General features: G+C 41.3%; 1 protein-coding gene across 2 annotated transcripts in view; it reads right to left on the reverse strand.

Moving 5' to 3' along the window:
• SND1 (staphylococcal nuclease and tudor domain containing 1) overlaps positions 1-25,766 on the reverse strand; it is a 418,829-nt gene that overhangs the window by 346,794 nt on the left and 46,269 nt on the right. For both annotated transcript variants that reach the window (XM_089917436.1, XM_022581894.3), the window contains exons 5-10: positions 17,776-17,936; positions 16,903-16,994; positions 16,124-16,282; positions 14,750-14,856; positions 12,407-12,497; positions 3-116 (exon numbers count right to left, since the gene is read on the reverse strand). In XM_089917436.1, the coding sequence (XP_089773562.1) occupies positions 3-116; positions 12,407-12,497; positions 14,750-14,856; positions 16,124-16,282; positions 16,903-16,994; positions 17,776-17,936 (724 nt within the window). The remainder of the gene's footprint in view (positions 1-2; positions 117-12,406; positions 12,498-14,749; positions 14,857-16,123; positions 16,283-16,902; positions 16,995-17,775; positions 17,937-25,766) is intronic.

Consider the following 25,766-nt stretch of genomic DNA (forward strand, 5'->3'; position numbering starts at 1 on the left):
ACCTGTGTATTCTCCCCCTCCAGCCTCGGTGGTCGGATGCTGGACAAGTGGATGGTCTTGTAGTCCCCAGAGTTCAGCTTCACAACAATGGCATCGGCATTCAGCACCTGCATCACCTGTGGGCGAGAAGGCAAAAATGCTTAAATGTTGCCTTGATAGCCCAAATCTCATAGCACACATGCTGAGGAGCAAGGCACACCCAGTTACAGGAAGAAGGATGAGATCAAGAGCCATTTGGGGTAGATCCAATATCTTTCTTTATGGTACAACAATGTTGAAGAAAACTATCCTATAATTATCAGCCCCCAAAGAGATGGTGATTTCTCATCGAGGCAGGATCTGTGTCATTCATAAAGACAGTCAAGCTTTTTTTAAATCTTTTGCCCTGACCAAGATTTGTGGTTAACTACAAAGCTTACGAACTGGAAATCCAGTCTCTACGTGCTATTGAAGATTTTCCTTGAAACAGGTTCTAAGCTACAATCAAAATGCCTATCATAACATGATTCTAGGAAAAGAGGCAAGGGCTGGATTAGAAGAAGGTAGCAGCACTAGATGAGAAAGAACCAAAATAGGACGCCCCAATGCAGAGCAGAAAAATCAAAGGCAAGTGAAGGGCAAAAAGAATTGTCATCTCAGCGTGCAAAAGGAGATGCTCAGCTGTTAATCTCACCAGCAGAAACATTAAATTGCTAAGATATTACTTCAACTACTCTGAAAGCCTCCTTTTCAGAGCACTACTATGGGCATCTCTGTTTTGGAACCCAAAGTCAGTAACACTGGACCCCACTCTCAGCCAATGATTAATTCCCAATCTGGGGTAGTTTACGAGGATATCTATTCAAGGGCAAAAGCACAAATATTCCTCTGTGGAGGTTATTAGAACACTCCACCAATGTGTAGAGAATAAAATTCCATTGAAACCAGACTAGGACCACATCAGGGTTGCAACTAGACCTCATAATTCAGCCAGCAGTCTACAATTCACCCAATTATATTCAGAACCTGTTGTTACAAGGCTGTTTGGATTTTTTTGCAAGTAACACTTTGCTATGAGGTAGCTCTTGACTACAAAACACAGTCACTGTATACAGAACCAAAACTAACTCTCCTAGGCTTCAATCAGACCCCAACAGGAGCAAACAGGTAGCTGAACAAACTACTGGGGTCAGCTGCACCGTGAGTGTAGACTTGCAAAATTCCCTTCCTCTTTTATATGTGAAACAAAAGGAGCCAGCCTCTCCTTTGCTGTGGTGGGTATCACACTGGTAAGTATCCTAAAAGAGCCTTCACTAACTATTCCCTGGAAGGCTCACAACCTTTTACAACAGAATATACCCATTTATTTGCAGACTCCTGCAAAAGTGGCTAGTCACTACCTTTTCCAGAGAACCAGCCAACCACACACAAAAAAAGAGTAAAGAGTAATTTAAGGGACAATCTGAAGAAGGAGCAAAAAGCAAAACCAAGTGAGAAATTTTACATGACAGGAAATAGCAGGAGGAAAGCGCCATCAAACAGAATGAATGAAAAAAGAAAGATGACAGCTGGAATCAAGCTATAAGTCCATGGATGGCTGACTACCGCTCGTGGATGGGAAGACATCCTGGGGTTTTAACACGGTAAGTAATGGAAGCAGTGTAGAGAAAAACAGGCCAGGGCCAAAAGAGTAGTAAAAAGTCTGAGAAAGAGCCGTGTAGATTAGGAGAGGGGGTGATTATTTTTAATTTTCAACTATGTCTAAGATTAACTTGCAAACCTGAATGCAGGGGAAAAAAACAGGCTCAAATAACCACAGCCATTCTGCTATAACCTTTTTCATAGATCTGAGAGTCACATAAAGGCTAATGCTAAAACTCAGACAGCCAGAATCCAAAACTCATCTGACCAGAAAACCTTAGTGAAATCCAACGATAATCAAAATCATGATGTGTGGTCACAAGAGGGCCAAGTCAAGGTCAGGAATGATTACCTAGGTATGAGTGGTGCCAAAGTGTAGGACCCTCCAAATCAAAGAGCCCCTTACACCAGGCCCAATCATTTTAAGTGTAGATCTTAAAAACAGCCAAGAAGGTATAACCGAGAACACAGGCTCAGTAACTGCAAAAAACAGAGTACATCTTGTTCCCATTATCACCTAGACACATTAATGCCAAGTAAAAATGCCCATCATAATGGAATCTCCCTCTCACTCCCTAAAGACAGCAGCAGTGGCTTGGCCAACTGACCAAAAGAAAAAGACCTCAGCTAATGATTTCCCTATGCTTCAAAAATCCCACATTTGTATGACATGGATTACAGCACATGGGGGTAGGGGAGGGGGCCACGAGGTATCCATGCTATGTGCTATACTGCTATCCCACCTTCAAACCAAAAATTCCACAAAGCCATACCAAGCAAAACAGCTCGTACAGCAAATCAATACCGCTCCTCCCTCAAAAGTACAGGACCACTGCCCAACAGAGACAGTAATCAGCGGGCATCTCAAGTGCACGCACATCACAGTGTTTCCTAAATCCCCACGATGGACCAAGCTACACATTCCTCTCACTGCAAAACTAACTCCTATTAAATCGTCAATTGCCAAAAACATAGGGAAGCGTCCTGTAATCAAGACATGAGAAATATCTAGACATTCTCTACTCCCTAGTCATGCTCGGAGAGAAATACAACCAGGGAAAGTATCACAGTGCTCGCACCTTCACCCCCTGATTACAGAATGTGAAGATCTAAGCATGCCCCGGTGACAAGTTACTGGGATTCGTCACCCCTTATGATGCGTTAGCAGCCGCGGCAGCAGCAAACGGCTTCTTGGAGCTGTAAATTTCAGGCCTCAGCAGCAGACTCTGCTCGGCATCTCCCTGATTAGCAACCTCCTCTTCAGGAACCATACACTGACACTGCCAGCTAAACGAGGTCTGCCCTTCTGAAGGGGCGTGAGCGTGCGTGTCTGTGTGTGTGTGTGTGTGTGTGTGTGTGTGTGTGTGTGTGTGGTTTATGGTGTTTTATTCCTCTGTAAATTGTGTCATTACTGTCCGGAGAACAAGCAGCTCCTGGGCAGAGACATGGAAGAAACAATAAAATAGTAGTTACAGTCACACACTGTGCAATAAGTAAAATGCAGAGCGGATTACTACCCAAAGCCTGCTCGTCAGCACCATCACAGACCACATTTATAACAGTAATATTTCTGACGGTGCTTTTCATCAGGACATTCTGAAGTATGCCCACATCATCGCTTACTTTCTCCACAAGCTACTGATCCCTAGTCAAAACACACACACACACACACACACACACACACTCACACACACACCCTACCCTACCACACGCTCCAAGAGCAGAATCAACACAGAAAAAAAGGTCACTGGCTGGACTTGAGATATATGCCCTAAATCCAATTCCCTCCCCATTTCTTAGACCTCAACTGTAAAAGGAAAAATGAATGGCTTGATGACACACGCAGACTAAGGGCTGCCAAAAGTCAGGAGAATGGCAGCGTGCTGTCAGGGGCAAGGGACGTCCATCCCTCACCCTGGCCTCCTGCCACACTCCCCATCCGCGGAGCCCATCCACAGTGCTGTGCTCTGGATGCAAAAGGCTGCTGCTGCTCAGCTTGTAAAAACCCTGCGGCATCCATGCAATGAACGTAAAGAACCAACAACAGCCTCCTGAGCTAGAGACCCTCAGAAGAGTCCCCAGACACAACCACCAGTGCTCCCAAAGCTGCCTAAGTTATCAGTACCAGATAGGAAGAAAAGGAACATCAGCCCAAACAGGGCTCCTTCAGGCACCACCAGCGAGCGCCCTCGATGGGGCCACTGGAAATGGGACACCAAACACCCTTTCTACTGACATCCGGCTGCCTCTCCTGCTCCCCGAGGCTGTCTGCCAGGTCTGTTCTCCCCAAGCTAATCCTGGAAACACTAGTGAAACAACACCAAAGTGGGGGAAATACGGAGCACCCCACCCAGTTACAGCAATGGCCGGGGCTCACTGCACAGATCCCTTCCCCAGCCCCCAGAACAGCACAGCTGCCACCCTTTGTCCTCACACAATACAAAGCGCCACTTTCTGATGCAAATACCCCTAGGCACCTAAGCGCAAGCCAACAAACTGGACACCTTAAGGGGTACTTAAAAGGAAGCCAAGCATCAGACGAATTCCCACAGAGGGGCAGCCCACAAAATACCCAACCCATACTCCTCGTAACTGTCAAGGTCATCAAAAGCAAAGAAAATCTGAGAAACCATCAAATCCAAGAGGAGCTTAACGAGGTATGACAACTAAATTTAGCGTGCTATTGAGGATGAGATTCTGCAACAGAAAACAGACATTAGAGGGAAAGTAATTTTAGTTGATAATAACGTATCAATGCTGATATACTACTTACAATCGATGTGCCATAATCATGTCAGATAATAATAAGGGAAGCTGGGGGGGAGTGGTGAAAGGGGTTAATGTGGGAACTCCATAGTATCTGTTAATTTTTCTGTAAATCTAAAACTCTTCTAAAAATAAAGTCTCAATTTAAAAAGCTAGGTAAATGTTTACAAGTCTTTCCTAATTCAATCATTTTCTTAGCAAATTAGTTTGCTAACTTAGGCTACAAACCAAGTCTTGACCTCGTTTTGGTATAGGAGGGGCTACCTTCCTAGCCAGACCATCCCCAGAACTTCCTTTTCATCTGAAAGCCATATGACAAAAGGTCAAGGAAGTAGCTAGTATTTTTTGTTCTCTCCACGTTGCCAAATAGGAATATAAAAGTCTAGCCAAAATTACTAAATATCCTTGCTTAAAAACCATCTCAGAGGGCTTCCCTGGTGGCACAGTGGTTGAGAGTCCGCCTGCCGATGCAGGGGACACGGGTTCGTGCCCCAGTCCGGGAAGATCCCACGTGCCACGGAGCAGCTGGGCCCGTGAGCCATGGGCGCTGAGCCTGTGCGTCTGGAGCCTGTGCTCCGCAACGGGAGCGGCCACAACAGTGAGAGGCCTGCGTACCGCAAAAACAAAAAAAAAACCATCTCAGAGAGACATGATAATGAACTCCATTCAAAGCTATGACATTTTTGCACAGCAAAAAATCATCAGGGCCAAACCAAATAAGTACTAGAATCCACTGCATCCATGGATAGCTTATAACCTGACCTCCAAAACTGGACATGGCCAACAATATCACACAGTTAACTACTTAGGGTTATCTCCCGGATGAAGCCCTGAAGGGTAATAAGCTCCTTGAGAATGGGAACCACTTCTCATTCTTTTGCATCTTCTCAAAGCACCTAGTGTGGGGCTCTGTTGGTTAAGCAATCAATTGGTACAGAGAACCAAGCTAGCGGCCTCTATCTTACCAGGCTGGGCAGTGAGAAGACTCCACCCCCTCTCCCCACCCCCAAGTGTTATTCAGGTCTGTGAAATCTGCAAGGCCCAAGCATCCAGCAGCAGGGACAGGGAAGCCAAACCATGTGCTCAAGGGACCATATGGCTACCAACAGCACAGATCAGCTAAAACGCCACAGGGAAGGCAGGCAGGAAACTCGCCACAGGGAAGGCAGGCAGGAAACTGGCAAGCCACGACAGGCACAAAGTCTCAAGTAGGCTCAGCTAATCGCTGTGAACATTCCTCTCTGCTAACCTGGAGAGACAAGGATAGCCCTCCCTAGCATCTCCTTCCTTAAGTAGAGAAGCTGCTTAAGCAGAGAATGGAAACCAGTCTTTCAGTGCCACAAGTATCCAGAGAATACTTTGTTGAGTTTCAAATTTCTCAGAAGTGAGACTCTCGGCCAACATTCCAACCTACAGCTTTGCATCAGTTCCAGAAGTCACCCAGAGGGTCCCAGAAGCACCTGGTTAAAGAGTTCACAGGTCACCTTTAGCAGGCTTTGCAGGCTATTTAGCTGTTCCCTGTACAATTAACTCCTGAGAGAGAGTGGTCCTCTCTTCAGCAGTCACTCTATTTGTTCAGGCCTTAGGGTCACATCAGGCTCAGAGCAGAATCCTTCAGCGAGAACTTGCATGACTGTCAGACTATGTTAGGGAAGGCCCAAGGCACGTGCTTAGGACCTTTTAAGGTTTCCTTGAAAGAGTAGTTTGTCATTAACAAATGTTTTAAATTAGGCAAAATGACTACAAAACTGCAGCTGGGTTCTAGCTTGTGAAAAGAAATACAGATCATTTTCCCTTTTACATTTAATGCTGATATCCTATGTTCTACAACAGGGTTTGGTAAACTGTGGCCAAGGGCCCACCACTTACTCTTGTAAATAAAGTTTTAGTGGAACACAGCCACGCCCATCATTTACATATTACCCACAGCTGTTTTCTTGCTACAGTGGCAGAATTGAGTAATTGCAAAGAGACTGTATGACCCAGAAAGCCTAAAATATTTACTATATAGTCCTTTAAGAAAAAGTTGGTCAAGCTCTGCTCTACAACATATTAGAAAATGAACACACATGGGATACACGCTAGTTACCATTCCTGGGGAGCAAATATCCTCCAAAATACTCCTAAGGAAATAACTGCCATTTACAGAGAGATTTATTCCATTTTCTAAAAAGTGGAAACGTGATAAACTACATAATAACTTACTGGGGACTAGTTAAATAAATTATGATGCAGCCTTATAATGGAACACTGTGAACTAAAGCAAGTTCAAATATTTATTTTGTTACTCTCCCTAAATAACTCTGCACAAAAATAAAGGGTTTGGGGGGCTGTTTTTTGTTTTGTTTTGTTGTTTGCCAAAAGCCCAAAAGGACAAAGATAATGGGAGAGAAGAATATAGCAACAAAACCTGGAAGCTGGAAAGCAGAGGGATGAGTGGTAACTGACTCCACAGACTCACAAAAGCTAAATCCTGAGCTAGTGGTGAGAAAAGAAAATAGCCTTTCTGATTTATACTGCAGACTTCCCCTACCCAAGAGGAAGAAACTATCAAATCAGGAATCTCAAGGGGGGATGAAAATAAGGCCCAAAACTAGGACTGGTTTAAAATCTATGTAAGAAGCACCTGGATTTCAAGATGTATACCCTAAATCCCATACATGAGTTCACTGCTCCTAAGCCAGGGTTGAATACCTAATTCTTTGAGAGAGACAACCAAGGATCACCACATATCTGAGGAAAGCCTCTAATACGGAAAATAAGGGATCAAAATAACCAAAGAGAATTAAAAACAACTTAGACAACAAAGACTATGCAGGGAGAAACAAATCTTCAAAAAATTATTATTAATTCCTCAAAAACCTAACAGATGATATTCATCTCTGAAATAAGTATTACATGTTATATTTTAAACAGTATAAGAGAAACATTCAGAGAACAAAGAAAGCTCTTAGAAATTAAAATACAGCATCATAAATGAAATGTCTAATAGAAGAGATGAGAGACATATATGAAGATATCTAGAAAGAAAAGACAAAAAGATGAAAAATATTAAGAAAAAATTAGAAGACTAGTGCACAAATTCAAACACCCAAACAGGAATTCTAGAAAAACAGAGAGCAGATAAACTAGATGGAAATCAACAACAAAATAGTTGAAATACCCAGACATAAAGGACTAAAAATTAAACCACAACGTGCTCACACATGGGTAAACAAAGAGCATCATTGTGAAATTTCAGAATAAAGAAGAATTTGCTAACAGCTTACAGAAATAAAAAATATATCATAAGGATGAGAGATCAGACCACTAAAATACATGGAAAAAAAAACTCCAATAGATAAATGACAGTGGAGCAATGACTTCATAATTCTAAAAGAAAATAACTTCTAACATAAAATTCTATACCCACCTAAACTATCATGTGTAATAACAGAGTAGATATGAAAGGTCTCAAAAAATTTACCTACCAAGCACTCTTTTCCCAAGAAGCTACAGGATGTGTGCCACCGAAATAAAGTAGTAATAAATCATAAAGAAGCCAAAAGATCCAGCAAACATAGTACCAATCCAGGAGAGAGGCAAAGAAAAACTCAGGATAATGGTAAAGAAATCGAAAGATGACAGCTTTATAAAAGTAAAAAAAAGAACTTATCCAGGCTGGTACAGGTTACAAGGCTCCTGGAAAGTAGTATTGAAAAAGATAAAGGATAACAGACTGAATCAATGTCTTGAGAAGAGATTTAGACAGCCAGAATGTGGGGGTTGAATAAACATGTATGAGAAAGATATATACATAAATTTTAAAATAATTATTACCTCCAGGGAAAACAAAAAATCATGCAGGAAATGAAAAGTATTCATAATATGCTATATGGCTCGGAAGTGATTAGCATTTACAAAGTAAACATTGAATATTAACTGAGCCAGAATTATGGTATAGTCCTGTTAGAAGGCATAGAGAAAAATACATGCACACCCATGTGTGAAAAAACTAAATCTTCACCTTCCATGGTGTGAAGGAAAGGGGGTTATGCCTGAAAAATCAAGAGTGAGCAATGTAACATTTTATTCCAAGACATGGATTAGCAAAGAGTTGAAAATGGCTGCCTCGAGGGAGAGGGAAACAGACAGTACATTTCTTAAGCAGAGAATAGAGTTCTTTAAAAATGTTTACATAAATGGCTGCCTCAAGGGAGAGGGAAACAGACAGTACATTTCTGTTTTTCTTTTCCTTTTTTTTTAAAGTGACTCAGCCTTTGCAGTGTTGTTTTGGGAGGTCACCACTCTTTTTTTTAAATTTTATTTATTTATTTATTTATTTTTGGCTGCATTGGGTCTTCGTTGCTGCATGCAGGCTTCCTCCAGTTGCTGCGAGCAGGGGCTGCTCTTCGTTGCAGTGCGCAGGCTCTAGGAGCACAGACTTCAGTAGTTGTGGCACGTGGGTTCAGTAGTTGTGGCTCACGTGCTCTAGAGCACAGGCTCAGTAGTTGTGGCACAAGGGCTTAGTTGCTCCGCGACATGTGGAATCTTCCCGGGCCAGGGATCAAACCCGTGTCCCCTGCATTGGCAGGTGGATTCTTAACCACTGCACAACCAGGGAAGCCCCCAGACAGTACATTTCTTAAGAAGACCCTAGAGTTCTTTAAAAATGTTTACATGTTAAAAATAAAAACTTACAAACTTAAAAATTATATACAAAGGAATACAAGTCAGGACTATTCAAAAGTTGCTGCCAGTCTGCAATGAGATAAGGCACTTGTAGCAGAACATAAATCAACTACATCACCGAGAACATTTTTTCTGTAGCAAGATTTCTTGATGAAAGCAGCAATGCCTTGGTTTACATTCTGGCTCAAGCTCCTTATATCATATCAAGGTACTCTGAGTAGGACTGGTATAGATCAAGGGTCAGCAGACTTCTTCAGTAAAGGGCCAGATAGCAAATATTTTAGGCTTTGCAGGCAATATGGTCTCTGTCACAACCATTCACCTCTGCCACCGTATCACAAAAACAGCTCTAGACAATATGTAAACGAACAGACATGGCTATGTGCCAACTTACTCATGACACTGAAATTTGAATTTCATATTATTTCAATGTGCCACAGAAATTTTTTTTCTACGTAAAATCCGTTCTTAGCTCACAGGCCACACAAAAACAAGTGACGGGCCAAATCTGGCCCGTGGGCCATAGTTTGCCAACCTCCGAGATTGACAGTATGATCAACTTTGTTTTTTAAAAAAAAAAAAAAAACCTGTGTCATAGTAATTCCATCTAGTATGAGTGTTTTTCCTTCTTTTTTATGTTTTTTCCTGTTTTAAAAACAAAAATAAGGCTGAAAATTTTCCAAAATTCAGTAAGTTTCAAAAACCATTTATCTACCTATAAACACCTTTTTCTCTCTACTCTCTGAACAAGTCTATATCCAAATGACCTAAATTTATGTTTAGGATACTACAGGATCCTTAATCAGTTGGCTTTTGGAGGCAATCTCCTCTACTCTGGCATTGTAACAAATAAAACTTCACTGTAATTAAAAACAAAAGCAAAAAAAATGCCTCACCCTGTTTTAAAACAAAAAAGACAAAACATAGATTCTGGGATCCTGGATTTTTTAAAATGGAAGAAGTGTCCTATAAATGTCCTAAAGTTCTCCTTTTTCTAGTTATCAATAAAATCATATTCAAGATAAATGCAAAGCCACTGACTTAATTGTCTAATCCTTTAGCTGAAGAATTTTTCTTCATCAATGCCTTAGGTTCCCCAACCTGCCAAGGCCAAAAAACCCTTCAAAATCTTCTAGGTTTCTCTACAAACTCAATTTCAACTGAGGAGGGGCTGCTAGGGACAGTACAGGATAATGAGACCCTCCCAAGGGTCATCTACATCACTAATATCACAGATGCCCAAAGTGATGATGGTGAAAAATGGAAGGCCTGCCTCCTTGGTGAGTGAATTATCATCCTTTCATTGTGCAGTGTAGTCTTTAGAACAGATTATAGGAAACATAAACACACCAAGTAAGTTTCAGTTAGGCAGAGCAGCCATGCCCAAGTTCCCAAACTAGTATGGTCCTCACACAAAGAAGCAAGGGTACATTCTGATCTTCATCAAGATGTGGAAGATGCATAGGGAGTATCCAACCAGGGGCTCCTCCCACTAATGTCCACTAAAAGTCACGATTATACTTAATCTTACAGGTGCTCAGAGACCATCTACCAGAAGAGGGAAGGGGCCGCTTGAACATTCTGTGACCTACTACTTTGGGCATCATAAAAAAGAAAGTGAAGAAATTCAGCCAATTCCTCGGAGACTTGTTAAAATTTTACCATTCTAAGAAAAAGCATTCCAGGATTTTTCAGACTGACAGTGCCACCTAGTGGCTTTGCATCTTAAACTCACTATTAGAAATTTTTAGCACAGCCACTTCTCAAGCTCAAGGATATGGATATTTAACCACTTTAAGTCCATAAAGACAAAGCTTCCATTATGTCTTGCCAAAATTAACAAACAGTTAAAAACACTAGCAATTTTGGGAAAGTGAGGTCTACTACAGGTTCTAACACTCAAGGTACCAAACCCCACAATGAAGGAAAAAACACTTCTACAGCACTCCTGCTGGACCCAAACAATCTACACAGTAGCTCTAGTTCACATCAGAGAAATCCATCCCAGGACACATCAGTGGAGAGCCCTCAATAAAACACATCACTAATTATTAGAGAAATGCAAATCAAAACTACAATGAGGTATCACTTCACACCAGTTAGAATGGGCATCATCAGAAAATCTACAAACAACAAATGCTGGAGAGGGTGTGGAGAAAAGGGAACCCTCTTGCACTGTTAGTGGGAATGTAAGTTGATACAGCCACTATGGAGAACAGTATGGAGGTCCCTTAAAAAACTAAAAATAGAATTACCATATGACCCAGCAATCCCACTACTGGGCATATACCCAGAGAAAACCATAATTCAAAAAGACACATGCACCCCAATGTTCATTGCAGCACTATTTACAATAGCCAGGTCGTGGAAGCAACCTAAATGTCCATCGACAGATGAATGGATAAAGAAGATCTGGTACATATATACAATGGAATATTACTCAGCCATAAAAAGGAACGAAATTGGGTCGTTTGTAGAGACGTGGATGGATCTAGAGACTGTCATACAGAGTGAACTAAGTCAGAAAGAGAAAAACAAATATCGTATATTAACGCATATATGTGGAACCTAGAAAAATGGTGCAGATGACCTGGTTTTCAGGGCAGAAATAGAGACACAGATGTAGAGAATAAACGTATGGACACCAAGGGGGGGAAGCCACGGGGGGGTGGGGGGGGCTGTGATAAATTGGGCAATTGGGATTGACATGTATACACTGATGTGTATAAAATGGATGACTAATAAGAACCTGCTGTATAAAAAATAAATAAAATTAAATTAAAAATTAAAAAAAAAACACAAAACACATCACATTAGAAAAAGTTCAAATCCACAAGAGTCCCAAAACAGAAAGGAGAGAAATTTGAAGTCATATATACTTGGGCATAAGAAATCTAAGAGAGGGCGTTCCCTGGCAGTCCAGTGGTTAGGACTCAGTGCTTTCACTGCCATTGGCCCAGGTTCAATCCCTGGTGGGAACTAAGATCCTGCAGGCCATGCAGCATGGCCAAAAAAAGAAAAGAGAAATCTAAGAGAATGTCATTTGCTAAATGGACAGAACCTCCAGAATATAAGAGACATTTCAAGGGGTCAATGTCTACAACTTTAACCCATGAACTTCTAATGAAGTTATGCAAATTCAAGGCAAGAAATTTAAGTTCTTATGGTTTCTAAGTCCGCTACAATAAATACACACGTGCATGCAATCATGCACACACATCCATGCAAGCCATGCAGTGGTTTGCCTAAAATAGAAATGCTTCAGCTCTTGACTGATTATTCAGAGCTCTGTATTATCATTAGCCTGACATCGTCCACAGTGCATCTCCAGATGCTGAGAATGACTCACCTTGGCAACAAACTGCTTGTCCTTTTGGTCCAAATTAGCAGTGGGAGCCACATAGTCTCTCCATATTCTCAGCCTGCGCTCCTTGGCAAACCTGGCAACAAAGCAAGGATGCAAATCACTCAGATGGACTAGGTCAGCAATGGAATCCACCATCACCACAGGAGCAAACAGCACAGAATCCTACCCTATCTCATAGACAAGGCACCCAGCAGAAACGGCCAATCAAACCTGAACAAAGCATGACAGCCACAAGAAAAACTGTACAGCAACTGGAACTATCCAAGATGCATATATACCATAAACCCATGGCTGATAGACTGAGCTCTGGGTGTACACTTTTCTGAGTCTGGACAGTACAAGTCCCCCTCAATAATTAGCTCTTTTGGCTTATCAAGTACCTCCTGAGCTATTACTAAATGCCAGGCGCTGGGATGACGAACACAGAGCAACTACTCTCTTAAATGGGAGGGAGAACACACACATCTAACAAATATATTTTTTAAAAAGCATAGGCCTGCTCAATTTCCATTTGAATTATGAAAAGGTTGTCAGCAACCCAAAGCCCATGTGGAAAACAAGAACAAAATTGTCACTCTAGTGCAACTAATGATTATGAAAAATGGACAAAAATCCAATAGAATTTCACTGCCAAAAGGTAAAAAATCATGCTGGCAGGAATTTGTTTTAGAGTAGTAAGCCCAGGAGACATTTTTTTGAGTCAGATTAAGAGAGGGAAAGGGAATATGTGCAAAGATTTTCTTTTCAATCATATATATATACGCACACACATATATCATATATCAGTAAAAAACTGTCAAAGTATTTATTGAGAAATAAATGGATGGAGGGGAAAGGGACTATTAAACTATTATTTCTGAAAACAGTATTGCAACCTTTAAAAGCAGCACGTAGTAGCTGTAAAGCACGTGAAATACTTCAATACAGATTTACCAACAATGCAAGCAAGTCTATAACACAGCATGCAAAACAACAGGCAAGTAATCATATCACTGAAACATGATTTGCATTCCTTGGTCTAAGCCTGTTTTTTAATGATGAGCACTCTTAAAAATCTCTTATAGATGTTATAAAACACGTAGAAACTACTGTCACTGTAACTCACTTTCTTCAGAGAGAGGCAGGAACTTAATGCAAAAAGAACTACCAACCAAAACAGTATTTAGAATAATAGACTTACAGGATTTTCTGAACAACAATAAAAAAATTGAGCATCATGAAATAATCAGAGGTATCTGGAACGCTGTGCTTGATAAGGGTATTGTATCTTTTGAATTTAATTGTGGAACATAAAAATACTAGACAATTTGTACAACCATTGTGTTTTTTTCAATCAGTCTACCTTTGTCAGGCAGGCCATATCAAATGGCCCAGATAAAAAATCCCAAGTATTTCTGCTTACAGGTACAGAAAGCTGTAAAAGAGCTAGCAAAGGGGAAATACAGTCATTTAATTCACCTTCTTGCACATCTCCTATCTGTGCACCTCAAAGGCAAAAATGTGAAGTTATCAAGACCGTTATAGTCTTATGACTCTGAAATAAGCCACACAGGCTTGAGTGGAATGTTGTCACTAATGGTCCTGGCCTTCTACCTAAATGTATCCTGAGAGACAGTTGCTGGGACTTTGAGAACATCATCTCTATTCATCTACCTGCTTCATTTTCTTCCATCTGCCCCATCAGGAGCATCAAGTTCACCTATATACCTGGAAACATTTTGAAACAGCCACTGATCTTGGCAATATCCAACTATCATTTGCCTGGAAATCAGTTATTGCTACATCTGCTTTAACCATGAGGCACCTAGCCAAAAACACCTCACAGCTGCATCAGCATTTACAACTACAACATACTGTTAGATAAATTAGGGCATCAGGCCTCACAACAACATTGGATAGTTCTGTTTGGGGACCCACGGGCTCTATCTTTCCATCATATGCCTGGCTCCAGCCTGTATGTCGGGAAGTAGCTGATTAGCTATTTCACTGTCCTCAAATAAGCCTCAAGTTTATTTCATTTCAAATGCCTAAAACCTGGAATTTAAGTGAGGGTCTTGGAGAAACAGTGCACCGAAAACGCTAAAAAAGCAAGTCAGGTGAAGAATAATGTCTGAGTGAAAAATCTAGGCCCTTAGTATACAGCACTGAATTAGACTGAACCTGGAGACTTATAAGTAAGCCACTCCTCTCTGAGATCCTGGCCTCTTTTGGAATTTCCCTAATCCTTTACACTGACATGGATGGGTGAGAGAAGATCCCTAGATTTCTTCCCCTGAAGATCCCTACCAAGATCCTTGGCTGGAAGGCTTCCCCGAAAGACCTTACCTCTCAGCCGCCCTCAGCTTTTCTGCACCCCGTGTGTAAACTGCAATCGACCAATCCACACAGCGGGCAAAACCTTCCTTCAGGAGGAGCTCTGTGATGTTGCCATTCTGAAAAACGAGGCACGTGAGAGAGCAGGCATAGGTTAGATTCTATTGCAAGAGAATCTGTTTCTCTAGACTTCTGACATGATTAACATTGCCACAATCTACTTGGCAGTTTAAAAAAAAAAAAAGAAGAGCCATTTCTCTCATTAAGAAATCAGCCATAAGAGGGGAGATGCTGCTCTGCGACTCCTTTCAACAGCCTTGGCTTCACATCCCACAACACCCAGCACAGTAACTCTCACTTAACAGGAGTAGGACAAATGTTAGTGGCATTGAATGGAATTGACATTTCAATAGTTCTTCTTGTGGGCAGAGGATGTTAATCTTCAGTAGAGATTATACCTATTATTTCCTTCCCTGAGATCAGCACTTACTCCCCTTTTCATAAGGGGAAAGCTAAAGAACAGGCTGAGTAAGGGATAACTTAAGTTACATTTTGCCCAGTGAATTGTAATTCACATTCTACTGTGACACAGAGCCATCTGGCAGGGCTCTGGCAGACAGCTAGCACTCCAGAAGAAACAGACATGACCTTGGCACATTCCAAACCAAGCCTCCCAGCCTTCCACAACTGCCATCATGGAAGAATTCTTTAGCCAAAGAGTAACAATAGTTTATTCTGTATTGGATAGAGGTTACAATAATGAAAATCTACTTAAACTTGGGTGTTAAAAAACAAAGTCATTTCCCATCCAAGAATACCCCACCTACCAAAGTATACAACAGAGTAAAACCCCCAATAGTCAGAACTACAAGAACTTAAAGAAACTAGTTCCTACTCCAAAGCAGAGTTAGGCAGTAACTGGATAAGGCCTGGAACAGTTTTTCCATAGAATGGTTTCCTCTTCAGAGTTCTACCAAAACCCCACATAGCTAACTTCTAGACCTGCATACAAAACTCACCAATCCCATCTACAAGCTTCATCACCACTTCTCACTGATGTGGCAACCTCCCACCTTTCTTATTGGCAAGCTTTAGGACCAGCCCTTGGGAAAATAAGTGCTAGAGTCCTTCCTCCCCTTATAAACCCCGTAACAACTGAGATGAGTTTTCTAAAAGTACAAAGTTGCAGATTCGTCCAATTCTATCAGGTAACTGATAACTCCCTAGAAAAGGCCTCAAAATCAGTAGATTATAATCCTGCCAAGATATTTCAGTGGCTCATGAATATAAAGGGGAAGAAGAAAAGCAAACTACAGCTCTTCAAACCCCAAGTGGAACCCCACACACACACACCCCACACGGCCCAGTCTGCATAGGCACACTCACTGGATGAAGGATGGTACCCAGAACGTTCTGGTTGTGGCAGCTCTCCAGAATGATCTGGACATCTCTCTGAAGCAGTCGAGACTCGGTGAAAAATTTGGCTTCTGCGGCAAAAGGTTCTGGTGTTTCACTGCCATCTGCTTCCCGTCGAAAAGTTGGGCACTAAAGCAAAAGTAAGGCGAGTGGGTGACGCAGCCTAATGGGAGTGCTGGGCTCGCTCAGGCCACAGGGAACCGTCCAAAAAGCACAAACCCCACAAAACTGAGCTTGGAAAGGTCTCAAATCAGGTCTTCCAACCCTTTTTAAAGCATACTGATAAAATGCAACTAGAGATACATCATCCCACACTTTTTGGTAAAGCAAACAAAACTCACGTTACCATGGGGAAAATCATCTTAATTATATCAATACTTGAAAATGACCCCTTGCCAAGAAGAGATTCACCACTGCCTCGCTTTAATCCCTGATTATTTCTTTAATCAAAATGGGTATTTTATAATGACAAGCCACACTCAACAAACTTCAGAGCCTCCCATCCCCTCCTCCCTAGGTTTCAACAATCTCAGCGCAGCCCACTCCAAACAGACCCTGAGTACTTAAAAAATAACGTCTTATTTGATCTAATTAGAACTGTCCAACTGCAAAGTTTAAAGTACTCTAGTCAATGTTAACGGCCCATACAAGAAAGAAACAGTACATACGAAGTCCCCAAGTAGAAGAGTCTGTCACTGAACGCTTCCACAAACCCTATCACCACCCTGTAGCCCAATGTATGATCTGACCTTGATCCCTGACAGCATGACCGTGACCAGGTAGTAGTCGGGCAGGAGCAGGGCCCTGACCACACTGCCGTCCCGCACGTGCTCGATGATAGCTGCATGACAGAACAAACGCCTTGAGTCATAGCAAAAGTCGTGCCGAGGATAAACAATGCCCAAACAAACTGCCTGGAATGCAGTTCCTCTCCCCCAAACCCCAAGAAAGCCTCCCTCCAAGAGGTGACGAAGCACCGGCACATCACGAGTATTCACACAACAGACTCCTGCCCAAACTATTCCTGGGGGATTTGGTTCAGACCAACTTCTACGTCTTTTGAACCCTCTGGGACCTCATGGCTTATACCTAAGCAACCTAGCTTACGGATAACAAAGCTTATCTGTGTACTGAGTGCCTGGCAAAAAAATAACAACAATTCAGGATTGGTAATAATTTTATTTTACTGAGTCTGTAAGTTAATATGATCTCAAAGTAGGACCAAGAACTATAAAGAACGTGTGTGTGTGTGTGCATGCATGCACGCACATGGGCACACGCATATGTGTTTCGCTATATACAGAATACACATGTCTACCTTGAAGTTTTGGGGACAGTATTTAGGTAGCCATCTTTTAGAGAAAATAGGAAGATCCCTCATGTGCAAAATTACCAGCAATTTACTAGCTTGTAGCCGCAAAGAAATAACCTCAGCAAAATACATCTGATGCAACCTATATGAACTGGATTCAAGCTCCCTTCCAAAATACCAGGTGTTGTTTTACCCTTAACAATTTCCCTTGGGCACTAAAGCAGAATTGGTTTTATTAACCTCAAGGAGCTCAAGAGCAGATAGAGAGAAATCACCCTGAGTCATATCCGTCTTTTCCCGACAGCCTCACCATTGACAGGCTTCTGGTGGTGTGAGTCCACAAAGTGCCTTGGGTTCTCAATGGTATACTTGAGGTCCCGAAGAGTATGTGAACCATTCCCCTCACTCCACATTCCTTTCTTAGCTGCTTTTGCTTGCTCCTCACACTCCGAAAGCCGGTTCTGCTCAGGACTGGGACGTGAGAAATAATAAACACATGTAGTTAGTGAATTCACAACAGAAATATCAGGCTCATCTTTGATTCTGGGTTTCTTCAGCAACTTCTCCCCTTGAAAAGACCAAGAGTTTGTTTCACATCTGTGGCTTCAGACCCAGGCCTATAAACAGAAACCCATCATGAGTGCAGCTTCTGGATTTCAGACTCAACAAACAAAACAAAAGATTCAATCATAACAGCATTTAATGAGAGTATCCAAAGAACACACGTCTCGGTACTGCCACCATCAGTGATTACAAGAAAACAAGCTGGTGGCTCAGAAGGGAGCCGCTCCAGGAGGGAGAGCTTCATTTAACCACCCCAGATTCAGGAACTAGAATCCGGGCAGAGCTCAGCAGGACACAGCGCAGGGAAAGTGACTAAGAACCACCCTTACTCCCTGTTGTCTGCAGAACAGAGCTGGGGAATGCAGAACAAATACCATTACAGACAATGTCACCCCAAAACTACTTACACATTCAATAAGGCCAGCTAAGCAAAGCAGTCTGAAGATGAAGACTCCTTCATTAGACAGAAAAACAAACTACATACAAGAGCAGCCAGAAAGTCAGTAGACAGACCGGAAAACAAAAACAAAAAAACACCCAAAACAACCAAACCCAAAAATGGCTCTGCTCTTCTCTCTCTCATACGTATCTGAGCTGAAGTGAACCTGGAAAGTCTTTCCACGATGTCAGCGCCTCGTTCCATCAACAGCCTTCTGCAGAAACTGAAGCTCCCACCATGATCAGTAGGGATTTTCAACAGGGACTCCTAACCTACAATTTCTCAAGCCAGAAATCCTCAGTACTGCTCTTTCCCTCCTCCCCACAAAAAAACACAATCATCAGCTTCAGAGATCCAAAATTACTGCCAGAATTCCACAGGGGAAAAAATGTAGCTTGAGATAGAAGCAAACATTGAAACTGAGAAACGAAGGCCTTAAATCAAGACAACTTTGGAGAAAAAAGGACTGGGACTCCAGGGGAGATATCTTTGTTGAGATGGTACAATACTGCTTTGCGTTTTTTAAAAATTCTTCATTCTGGTTGCAAACTGGATTCCAAAAAACACTGCAACAGTAATCATGCCAGCAACTGTCCTTAAGACACAACTTTGGCGTGCTTCCAAAATCAGGACCTAAGACAAATGTCGGAATTCAACAAATTCCCACATGCTCACACCCCAATTATAAGCTCTAGCCAACGACTCTTTGGAGTCATAAAGGACCAAAGAAGTATATGGTGAATGACTTGACCACAAAGTCTATGAAGGCAGGAAGGAGGCAAACTGTACATTTTGGCCTTTCTTCCTCCCCATCATTGGTACAGTTCATGCAAAGATTTATCTAAAGCTTCTTCTACAGCTACAGTCATAATACAACAAGGATTTAATGATTTAAACAGCATCTTTGGGGAATTCCCTGGCAGTCCAGTGGTTAGGACTCTTCACTGCCACGGTCCCAGGTTCAATCCCTGGTCAGGAAACTAAGATCCCACAAGCCGTGTGGTACAGTCAAAAACTAAAAAAATAAAAAAAAAAAAGCCAGGATTGGTTCAAGATGGCAGAGGAGAAGGACATATTCTCACTCTGTCTTGCAAGAGCACCGAAAGCACAATTAACTGCTGAACAGTCATTGACAGGAAGACGCTGGAACTCACCAGAAAAGACACCCCACATCCAAAAACAAAGGAGAAGCCACAATGAGACGGTAGGAGGGGCACAATCACAATGAAATCAAGTCCCATAACTGCTGGGTGGGTGACTCACAAACTGGAGAACACTTATACGACAGAAGTCCACCCACTGGAGTGAAGGTTCTGAGCCCCACGTCAGGCTTCCCAACCTGGGGTCTGGCAACGGGAGGAGGAATTCCTAGAGAATCAGACTTTGAAGGCTAGCGAGATTTGATTGCAGGATGTCAAGAGGACTGGGGGAAACAGACTCCACTCTTGGAGGGCACACACAAAGTAGTGTGCGCATCGGGACCCAGAGGAAGGAGCAGTGACCCCATAGGAGACTGAACCAGACCTACCTGCTAGTGTTGGAGGGTCTCCTGCAGAGGCGGAGGGGTGGCTATGTCTCACCGTGAGGACAAGGACACTGGCAGCAGAAGTTCTGGGAAGTACTCCTTGGCATGAACCCTTCCAGAGTCCGCCATTAGCCCCACCAAAGAGCCCGGGTAAGCTCCAGTGTTGGGTCACCTCAGACCAAACAACCAACAGGGAGGCAACCCAGCCCCACCCATCAGCAGACAAGCAGATTAAAGTTTTACTGAGCTCTGCCCACCAGAGCAACAGTCAGCTCTACCCACCACCAGTCCCTCCCATCAGTAAACTTGCACAAGCCTTTGAGATAGCCTCATCCACTAGAGGACAGACAACAGAAGCAAGAACTACAATCCTGCAGCCTGTGGGGAAAAAAACACATTTACAGAAAAACAGACAAGATGAAAAGGCAGAGGGCTACGTACCACATGAAGGAATAAGATAAAACCCCAGAAAAACAACTAAATGAAGTGGAGATAGGCAACCTTCCAGAAAAAGAATTCAGAATAATGACAGTGAAGATGATCCAGGACCTCGGAAAAAGAATGGAGGCAAAGATCAAGAAGATGCAAGAAATGTTTAACAAAGACCTAGAAGAATTAAAGAGCAAACAAACAGAGATGAACAATACAATAACTGAAATGAAAAATACACTAGAAGGAATCAATAGAATAACTGAGGCAGAAGAACAGATAAGTGACCTGGAAGACATAATGGTGGAATTCACTGCTGCAGAACAGAATAAAGAAAAAAGAATGAAAAGAAACGAAGACAGCCTAAGAGACCTCTGGGACAATATTAAACGCAACATTTGCATTACAGGGGTCCCAGAAGGAGAAGAGAGAGAGAAAGGACCCGAGAAAACACTTGAAGTGATTACAGTCGAAAACTTCCTAACATGGAAAGGAAATAGGCACCCAAGTCTGGGAAGCACAGAGAGTCCCATACAGGATAAATCCAAGGAGAAACATGCCAAGACACATAGTAATCAAATTGGCAAAAATTAAAGACAAAGAAAAATTATCGATAGCAGCAAGGGAAAAACAACAAATAACATACAAGGGAACTCCCATAAGGTTAACAGCTGATTTCTCAGCAGAAACTCTATAAGCCAGAAGGGAGTGGCAGGGATGAAAGGGAAGAACCTACAACCAAGATTACTCTACCCGGCAAGGGTAGAATTGAACGCTACCCGGTAGAATAGAACTCTACCCGGTAGAATAGAACTCTACCCGGTAGAATCTGAATGAGGATTCAGATTCAATGGAGAAATCAAAAGCTTTTCAGACAAGCAAAAGCTAAGAGAATTCAGCAGCACCAAAAGAGCTCTACAACAAATGCCAAAGGAACTTCTCTAAGTGGGAAACCAAAGAAAAGAAAAGGACCTACAAAAACAAACTCAGAACAATTAAGAAAATGGTAATAGGAAAATACATATCAATAATTACCTTAAAGGTGAATGGATTAAATGCTCCAATCAAAAGACACAGGCTCACTGAATGGATACAAAAACAAGACCCATACATATGCTATCTACAAGAGAACGACTTCAGACATAGGGACACATACAGACTGAAAGTGAGGGGATGGAAAAAGATATTCCATGCAAATGGAAATCAAAAGAAAGCTGGAGTAGCTATACTCATATCAGATAAAATAGACTTTAAAATAAAGAATGTTACAAGAGACAAGGAAGGAAACTACATAATGATCAAGGGATCCAAGTAGATATAACAATTATAAATATATATGCACCCAACATAGGAGCACATCAATACATAAGGCAACTGCTAACAGCCATAAAAGAGGAAATCGACAGTAACACAGTAATAGTGGGGGACTTTAACACCTCACTTACACCAATGGACAGATGATCCAAACAGAAAATTAATAAGGAAACACAAGCTTTAAATCACACAATAGACCAGATAGGTTTAATTGATATTTACAGGACATTCCATCCAAAAACAACAGATTACACTTTCTTCTCAAGTGCGCATGGAACATTCTCCAGGATACATCACATCTTGGGTCACAAATCAAATATCAGTAAATTTCAGAAAATTGAAATCATATCAAGCATCTTTTCTGACCACAATGCTATGAGATTAGAAATCAATTACAGGGGAAAAAACGTACAAAACACAAACACATGGAGGCTAAGCAATACGTTACAAAATAACCAAGAGATCACTGAAGAAATCAAAGAGGAAATTAAAAAATACCTAGAGACAAAAGACAATGAAAACACGACGATCCAAAACCTATGGGATGCAGCAAAAGCAGTTCTAAGAGGTAAGTTTATAGGAATACAAGCCTATCTCAAGAAACAAGAAAAATCTCAAATAAACAATCTAACCTTACACCTAAAGGAACTAGAGAAAGAAAAACAAACAAAAGCCAAAGTTAGCAGAAAGAAAGAAATCACAAAGATCAGAGCAGAAATAAATGAAATAGAAACAAAGAAAATAATGGCAAAGATGAATAAAACTAAAAGCTGGTTCTTTGAGAAGATAAACAAAATTGATAAACCATTAGTCAGACTCATCAAGAAAAAGAGGTAGAGGACTCAAATCAATAAAATTAGAAACGAAAAAGGAGAAGTTACAACTGACACCACATAAATAAAAAGCATCCTAAGAGACTACTACAAGCAACTCTATGCCAATAAAATGGACAACCTGGAAGAAATGGACAAATTCTTAGAAAGTTATAACCTTCCAAGACTGAACCAGGAAGAAATAGAAAATGTGAACACACCAATCACAAGCAATGAAACTGAAACTGTGATTAAAAATCTTCCAACAGGGGCTTCCCTGGTGGCGCAGTGGTTGAGAGTCCGCCTGCCCACGCAGGGGACACAGGTTCGTGCCCCGGTCCGGGAAGATCCCACATGCCGCAGAGAGGCTGCGCCCGTGAGCCATGGCTGCTGAGCCTGCGTGTCTGGAGCCTGTGCTCCGCAACGGGAAAGGCCACAACAGTGAGAGGCCCGCGTACCACAAAAAAAAAAAAAAAAAAAAAATCTTCCAACAAACAAAAGTCCAGGACCATATGGCTTCACAGGTGAATTCTTCACAGGTGATGGCTTCACAGGTCAAATATTTAGAGGAGAGCTAACACCCATCCTTCTCAAACTCTTCCAAAAAATTGCAGAGGAAGAAACACTCCCAAACTGATTCTATGAGGCCACCATCACCCTGATACCAAAGCCAGACAAAGATACTAAGAAACAAGAAAATTACAGACCAATATCACTGATGAATATAGATACAAAAATCCTCAACAAATTACTAGCAAACAGAATCCAACAACACATTAAAAGAATCATACACTATGATCAAGTGGGATATATCCCAGGGATGCAATGATTCTTCAATACACACAAATCAATCAATGTGATACACCATATTAACAAACTGAAGAATAAAAACCATATGATCATCTCAACAGATGCAGAAAAAGCTTTTGACACAATTCAACACCCGTTTATGATAAAAAATCTCCAGAAGTGGGCATATAGGGAACCTAACTCAACATAATAAAGGCCATATATGACAAACCCACAGCAAACATCACTCCCAGTGGTGAAAAACTGAAACCATTTCCACTAAGATCAGGAACAAGACAAGGATGTCCACTCTCACCACTATTATTCAACATAGTCTTGGAAGTCCTAGCCACGGCAATCAGAGAAGAAAAAGAAATAAAAGGAATACAAATTGGAAAAGAAGAAGTAAAACTGTCACTGTCTGCAGATGACATGATACTATACATAGAGAATCCTAAAGATGCCACCAGAAAACTACTGGAGCTAATCAGTGAATTTGGTAAAATTGCAGGATACAAAATTAATGCACAGAAATCTCTTGCATTCCTATACATTAATGATGAAAAATCTGAAAGAGAAATTAAGGAAACACTCCCATTTACCACTGCAACAAAAAGAATGAAATACCTAGGAATAAACCTACCTAAGGAGACAAAAGACCTGTATGGAGAAAACTGTAAGACACTGATGAAAGAAATTAAAGATGATACAAACAGATGGAGAGATATACCATGTTCTTGGACTGCAAGAATCAATACTGTGAAAATGACTACACTACCCATACAGATTCAGTGCAATCCCTATCAAATTACCAATGGCATTTTTTACGGAACTAGAACAAAAAATCTTAAAATTTGTATGGAGACACAAAAGACCCCAAATAGCCAAAGCAGTCTTGAGGGAAAAAAACGGAGCTGGCGCTGGAAGAACCAGATTCCCTGACTTCAGACTATACTACAAAGCTACAGTAATCAAGACAATATGGTACTGGCACAAAAACAGAAATATAGATCAATGGAACAGGATAGAAAGCCCACAGATAAACCCACGCACCTATGGTCAACTGATCTATGACAGAGGAGGCAAGGACATACAATGGAGAAAACACAGTCTCTTCAATAAGTGGTGCTTGGGAAACTGGACAGCTACATGTAAATGAATGAAATTAGAACACTTGCACAAAAATAAACTCAAAATGGATTAGAAACCTAAATGTAAGACTGGACACTATAAAACTCTTAGAGGAAAACATAGGCAGAACACTCTTTGACATAAATCACAGCAAGATCTTTTTTGATCCACTTCATAGAGTAATGGAAATAAAAGCAAAAATAAACAAATGGGACCTACTGAAACTTAAAAGCTTTTGCAAAGCAAAGGAAACTACAAATAAGACGAAAAGACAACCTCAGAATGGGATAACATTTTTGCAAATGAAGCAACGGACAAGGGATTAATCTCCAAAATATACAAGCAGCTCATGCAGCTCAATATCAAAAAAACAAACAACCCAATCCAAAAATGGGCAGAAGACCTAAATAGACATTTCTTCAAAGAAGACATACAGATGGCCAAGAAGCACATGAAAAGCTGCTCAACATCACTAATTATTAGAGAAATGCAAATCAAAACTACTATGAGGTATCACCTCACACCAGTTAGAATGGGCATCATCAGAAAATCTACAAACAACAAATGCTGGAGAGGGTATGGAGAAAAGGGAACCCTCTTGCACTGCTGGTGGGAATGTAAATTGATACAGCCACTATGGAGAAGAGTATGGAGATTCCTTAAAAAACTAAAAATAGAATTACCATATGACCCAGCAATCCCACTACTGGGCATATACCCAGAGAAAACCATAATTCAAAAAGACACATGCACCCCACTGTTCATTGCAGCACTATTTACAATAGCCAGGTCATGGAAGCAACCTAAATGCTCATCGACAGACGAATGGATAAAGAAGATCTGGTACATATATACAATGGAATATTACTCAGCCATAAAAAGGAACAAAATTGGGTCGTTTGTAGAGACGTGGATGAACCTAGAGACTGTCATACAGAGTGAAGTAAGTCAGAAAGAGAAAAACAAATATCATATATTAATGCCTATATGTGGAATCTAGAAAAATGGTACAGATGAACCAGTTTGCAGGGCAGAAATTGAGACACAGATGTAGAGAACAAACGTATGGACAACAAGGGGGGAAAGTTCTGGGCGGGGGGGGGGGGGCAGGTGGATGAACTGGGCGATTGGGATTGACATGTATTCACTGATGTGTTTAAAATGGATAACAAATAAGAACCTGCTGTATAAAGAAATAAAATAAAATTCAAAAATTCAAGGAAATAAATAAATAAAATAAAAATAAAAAAACAAACAACAACAACAACAAAAAATCCAGTATCTTTAGCCTCCAAATT

The sequence above is a fragment of the Delphinapterus leucas genome, chromosome 9 (genome assembly GCF_059928025.1).
Source record: "Delphinapterus leucas isolate spDelLeu-1000000601 "Yukka" chromosome 9, BTC_Dleu_Yukka2, whole genome shotgun sequence".
In the NCBI taxonomy this organism is placed as follows: Eukaryota; Metazoa; Chordata; class Mammalia; order Artiodactyla; family Monodontidae; genus Delphinapterus; species Delphinapterus leucas.